The sequence below is a fragment of the Sorghum bicolor genome, unplaced genomic scaffold, assembly GCF_000003195.3.
Source record: "Sorghum bicolor cultivar BTx623 unplaced genomic scaffold, Sorghum_bicolor_NCBIv3 super_455, whole genome shotgun sequence".
NCBI lineage: Eukaryota > Viridiplantae > Streptophyta > Magnoliopsida > Poales > Poaceae > Sorghum > Sorghum bicolor.
The window spans coordinates 5,158-11,526 of NW_018396587.1; the positions used below are offsets into that span (position 1 = coordinate 5,158).

The following is a 6,369-nucleotide window of genomic DNA, read 5'->3' on the forward strand; positions in this document are numbered from 1 at the left end:
TCACGGCGCCGAGGTCCTGGACTGCCTTCTCACGTGGATCTGACGTGGCAGGGAGCTCGGCGCCACAGATCACGGCGCCGAGCTTCCTGCTACAAACCAGCCGACGCACTTCGCTACCCGTGGACACCGTTCATATTTTCATCTCCCCTCTCGGCTCTTTCTCTCCAAAAACCGAGCACGAATTTGGATTCAATATTTGGACCATCAAAAGTTTGATTTGTTCCATAGATTTTGAAGAGCCAGGTATACTCTTTCACATATTAGTTTTTGACTCATTGATTTGACCTATATTACACGTATGTTGTAGACTTAGATAAACCATTTATAGTTTTTTGAATGGATGATTAATATTTTTCTTATGCAATCGTAGAATGCCACGTCGTGGAAAAAGTAGCAAACCAAGGTAACCTTTCGACATGTTTCGATAAATTTCATTCGTTATTATTTATCATTTGGTAAATTGTAGTTTTCGGTTCAATCGTTATTTGCTATGACTTCTTAGAATTGAATTATTTGAACTGTAGCTATGGCCGGACGACCGGTAGTCCGTACATCCACAAGCCGCTTCCTAGCGGTGTTCCAGTACCTATGTGCTTTTTTGGTGATCCTTGCAAGGTAGAAATTTCGGAAGACGAGGAAACCTATCGGCAGAGGTATTGGATGTGTTCAAATTTTGCCTGGGAGCCTACGCCCAAACAACGCCGCAGTAACTTTATTGTAAGTTATTTTTTCTATTGTGCACTTATTTATTTGTGTCCTACGAAGCATGATTTAAATTTTTGAATAAATATATTTGTTGCAGACCCCTCCACCATTGTGTGATTTTGAGCAGTGGATCGACACTGAGGTTAAGGAGTCCGACAAGCGGCTTCTACAAGGCCTAAAGGAGTGGGATGCAGAGCGTGCAGAGATATTAGAGAAGAGACGTAGAGAGGAGGCTCAAAAGAGGGAGCACAAGGAAGAGGAGGAAAGAAGACGTGTTGCTGCGGCTCGGGAGGAGAGGGAAAAGAAGCTTGAGCGTGTGCGCCGAGCGAAGGCAGCTATTGATGAGAATCCAGATGCCCAGAGGAAGGGAAAGTGGCCTCGTTGCACTCAGTAGTTACATTACCTTCTTGTTCTTTGTTTGGTTCATGGACAATATTGTTTTGTGTTGGACTTTTCAATTTGTTGTTATGTAATGCACTTTAGCAATTTTAATTTGGTTTCATTATTAGTAGACAATATTTTTATTTGAGTATTGCATAGGCAATGAAATGAGGATAATTAGTTGAAATAGAAGTTAACGAACTAGTATATTGCATAACTAGTAGCACACATCACATTGAATGGCATGTCAAAACATGCACCAAACAAGGGTGCAGAGGTCCGAGACTAAACCTAACATGCCTTAGGTAATTCAAGCAATTAACAAGCACAGGGAATGGCATGTGAGAACATATACCACACAAAGGTACATAGTTCTTTCGACTAACCCTAACATGCCTTAGGTGATTAAACCAAACAACAAACATATGGATGTGGCCTGTGAATTAGTTCAGTTCTACCTAGTAGTGTGGCCACATAGCAAACTGTGTTGCCCCTTCTCCATAGTATCCTCCCGTTGTTGGTGGTGGGGGTGGGGGTGGTGGTGAAGGAGGGCCCTTGTTCTTGTGATTAGGGCATGTGCAGTATGGATCATTGCATATTGTGTTTTGGGAGCCAGTAGCATTGCTGTTGTCGTCCTCTTCGTCGTCCTTGTAACCACAGCTAACTTCCGTTTCTAAATCAAAGATACGGTCCTGCAGGTAGTAGATGTACTCTGCATGGGGATGAATAGGTCTAGGATCGACCCATCTGGTGAAGCCACAGTTCTCTTTTGACAAGGATGACTGCAATAAGTATGTAGCTTTAGCACAAGAGAGTATCTTATTGAAGGTTGAATTAGTAATATGACTTACCCATGATCGTGGACATTTGAAGAAACGACGCCCTCCATCTATCCCCTCTGTGTACATCTGCACCAAACAATCCTCACCATGCATACATTTTGGCCACTCTTCTTTTCGGTCATCATATGCCCTCAGTGGTGCCTCTTTAGTAAAATCATGTTTGCTCTCAAGGGGGAACCTATCATAAATTGCTTCCTCAAAGTCTTTAGGACCAAGAGGACCCTCCCAAAGAAAGGGATTACCCTTCATCACCGCCTTTCCCTTTCCCTTCCCTCTAGATGACCCTCCAGACATTTTTACTTGAACTGAACAATCTCAAGTGAGTAGCAACGCTCTCACCACTGCGTATATATATAGGAACCCAATAGTTGGTAGCTGTTGTAGTATATAATAAATGCACCTGAAAAGCCTAGATTCTATTACTGAAAAGCCTAGTTGAAAACTGAAAAGTCTATTTGGATTGTCATCTGAAAAGGCTAGATTCGTTCACTGTTTCGGATGTGATGATTCAATGAAAAGCCATATTGGTTCACTGTTTCTGAAAAGCCTACACTGCGAAAACCAATAGGAATGGACCACAGAATATGTGCACTACATTGAATAATTCATGGAAAAAATTTGCAAGAGTTTCCCCTATTTATGGTACATCCACAGTTATAAATAGACATCACAGTACAATACAAACATTGATTCATCCAAATATCACAACACAAGCACATACGCCATCAGGAATGATAGTTCAGATAGTCCACAGAGACCATACAGTCCCATATAGTACAAATAGTCCACAAAGTTCACAGTGTCGATACATGCAAAATAACAGAAGTTATGCCATCAATTCTAAGCTGCTACCATGGTGTTAGCACAGAAGTCATCCTCATTGCCTCCTAGTCTTACCCTTACCCTTGTGGCCAAGAGCATCGGTGCCTGGAGTGTACCTACAAGGCGAACGACGTCGCCTTCTTGCAACCTGCGTAGGCTGAGTAGAAGGAGCATCAGGAAGCTGAGATAACCCAAGCTCGTCATAGTCACGCTCCTCGGCCACCCCCTCTTCGTCCTCATCATCATCGCTTTGAAAAGTGTCCATAGTTGGCCGAGACGAGCTATGTCCTCCAGATCCTATAAACATTGTTCAAATTATGTGTGCACTTAATTCAATATCTCATACCATGAAAATTGCTCAGTTCAAATAAACAACAAATTTAATAAAATTATACCTCCCAAAGAAGATGTACCATGCACAACAGGTGTGTTGCATTGTCGTTCCTGTGGCACATGCACATTCATCGCAGCACTAGTACCGCAACCGCACCGAGCTGCAGCACGCCTAAGCCTACGTGCTAGTCTCTATTATGCAAAGATTAAAATTCATATTGTTAGATATATGATAAATGAGGGTCGTAATACTTGTTCTTAGATAAATTCGATGTCAAGTACTTACTCCAAGAAAGTTGTTTAGTGTGTGCTCGTCCACACCTGTTCTTGGAAACCGTTCGATGTCAAGTACAGATTGCTTTATTGCGTTGCCCTATAAGATAAGACATGTAATAGTTTATATAGGTGCAATTTATAAAGTGGAAAGGACAACAATCGTACAATTGTATAGTGGAAAGGACATGTACCACTCGGTCCAAGACAGGTGCTGCCTCGATAAGTGTCCCTTGTCGTGCTGCTAGGTCATAGGAAGTGTCCTCATCCTCAGATGATTCAAGGTACGCATAATCTGCTTGGGTCCACTGAATTTTCAACCTTGTTCGTGTAACACCTAGGTACCAAGTAAGGTATGCACGAAAATTGTAGTTGGTATGTGGTTCCTCATTTTCGTAGAGGTTGTCATGAAACTGGTCCCACACCTCTATGTACTGACGATGCAACGTTTCAAACTCAAATGTCTTCTTTTGCTTCTGACGATCAATCCTAAAATTAAATATTAAAGATGAAAATAATAACACAGATTTAACAACATTGATTCTAAAACTCAGTACGGGGTTAAAATATTGAACTAGCAACATGAATATAGTAGGTATGAAATAAATTTCAGCAAGTAGGTTGTAGTAGCACACTTCAAATACGATGGAAATGACTAAGGATATAAATTTCAGCAAGCATGGATCTGCAATATCACATTTATAAATTTCAGCAAGCATGGATAGGCACTAAGCATGTAAATTTCAGCAACATTTATATAAATTTCAGCAAGTATGTAAAAAGTACCAACATGCATATAGGGGGTAATAAATTTCAGCAAGGATTTATATTGGACCAAGTAGCAAATAAATTTCAGCAATCATGTAATTTTCAGCAACATTTAAGGTATTGAAATTTGAATAAATATTGAACTTTGAATAAATTGCAGTCAACATATCTATCAAATGCATGGAATAAATTACCAAAATAACTTACTTGTGTAGCTCCACGGAATTATCAAATGGAGGGACAGGCCATTGCTGGCACAAGCCAAATTGGCGGGCTACTCGATTTGGAAGGTGCCACTCAACAGCATAGAAGCAAATCAGAGGACAGATCATCAAGTACAAGTCTTCATCCTCGCTACACATGCTGCTTACTCCAAGATGCAGCGCATCATTCGCCGTGTACGGCTCCCAATTAACCTGCAAACATAAGACATGTATATGGCAAGTTAGACAAACTATCGAGCATACAATAAACAAGAACTACTGCATTTTACTCACCATGGAGGGCCTAAGCGTGTCGAGCTCATTGGCATATTGTACGTACGCACGTGAAGTCCTGCTGAAGGCGACTTTCGCCTGGTCCCAAAGATGGGCAAACGTCGGACGGTGACGAGGGTTGCCCACTGCAAACCATTCCCGAGGAGCGTCAACTATGGGCCGTCCAACTGGAAGACGAGCCCACATCCAAAGCTGCAGTAGGTAAACACAACCACCAACGGAAGAACTACTTGCGGTCCGACGACACGCCTCACAAAGGCTACGGTATAGGTAAGCCAGCACTCCCGAAGCCCAGCTGTAAGTACCTGAAACCGTTGCAATCAATTTAATCAATGCATACGTAAACATAAGAAACCAAATTAATAATAACTGTGTAAGGGAAAAGTACCTGTGGTGTCCCAGTCAGTGAGGCACGGGAGGTACATCCACGATGCAGTGTCCCCTGTCGCGTCAGGGAAAAGAACACACCCAAATAGGTGCAAGATCCAAGCTCTACAGTAGTAGGCAGCTGTCTCGTGGTCCGCATGTGCCGGACAATTACCAAAGCTCTGCCTAAGCCAAGCAATTGGTACCCCAGTGGTGCGCTGCGTCGGTGCCTCCGGAGGAAGTGGTCTTCCAAGGAAGGCCTCAACTCTGGCCCTCCAACCATCGGGCCTGCAGTGTCCGATAACTGGACGACCTCTAACACTCAAACCCAGGATCTTCTGAGTGTCCTCGAGTGTAACAGTCATCTTTCCACAAGGTAGGTGGAAACTATGAGTTTCTGGCCTCCACCTACAATTTAAAGAACATTGTTGTTAGGGTTTTCAGAAAGATAGATAAAGTTTGTTCAAAAAAACATACGATTACTATAGATAAATGGTGCACCTGTCAACCAAAGCTGTGATCGCCGCGGGGTTAATTGGAGGCAACCCACGACGAACCTGATACGATATGACATCCAGGCCAGCCCTCTGCAGCAGAGGTGTGTACCTGTCGTCATACCGCATCTCCTCGAACTTGTCATGCGTTCGAGGTCGAAGCGGGGGTAGTTCCTGCAACCATACAATCAAGTTATTTAATGCATAAGTACATAAATTAATAATAAATGAAAAGCAAAGATCAAAGTAAGTACCGCCCCCTCGGCAGTGAGTCGTCCTCGGTGCTTCACCTCGTAGTATGGATCCAGGAGGTGGAACTGCTCCATCCTATAAACAAATTTGATCCATTAGTTAGTAATTAAGCAGAAAAAATAATACATTACAATGTCATTATATTAAACAAAGGAGCACTAGAACATGTATGTCTGCCAAAAAGTAAGTTGCATATGAAAGTATTTAACAACTAAAGTACATAGAATATTAAGTGCACCTGACTTAGCGGCCAATGGCAAGTACGCGAGTTGTGTCCAAGTCTACCACATTTGCCACATTGATTTTGCTCGGGGTCAGTAACAAACGGGGTTGCTCTCCCTCGCCTCGTTCTACCTGAAATCTGGTCCATGACCATCTTATGCCTCGTACGCTTTCTGGTTCCACGTTTGTTCCAGCGAGCACCTGGATCTGCAATGTACCTTGGGCCAATGTATTCTGGCCACTGCCCCTCATCTAGGAAAGGCTCAAAACGGGGCGACCAAGTTAGCACAAGGCTATCAACACTCAACTCCCATGGTATCTTGGTCTCATAGTCAAAGTTGCGATGCCTAGCTGCTGCAATATAGTGAGAACAAGGAGAGTGGTACTGTCTTGGTCTCCCACATCCACAGAAAA

General features: G+C 42.9%; 1 protein-coding gene across 1 annotated transcript; it reads left to right on the forward strand.

Annotated features, from left to right (window-relative positions):
* Positions 1–573: 573 nt before the first annotated feature.
* On the forward strand, positions 574–1,281 carry LOC110431548 (leucine-rich repeat-containing protein 59-like). The gene is made up of 2 exons (XM_021450655.1): positions 574–717; positions 803–1,281. Exons 1-2 carry the CDS (start codon positions 589–591, stop codon positions 1,097–1,099), a joined length of 426 nt encoding a protein of 141 aa, XP_021306330.1. The 5' UTR covers positions 574–588; the 3' UTR covers positions 1,100–1,281.
* The last annotated feature ends 5,088 nt before the right edge of the window (positions 1,282–6,369 follow it).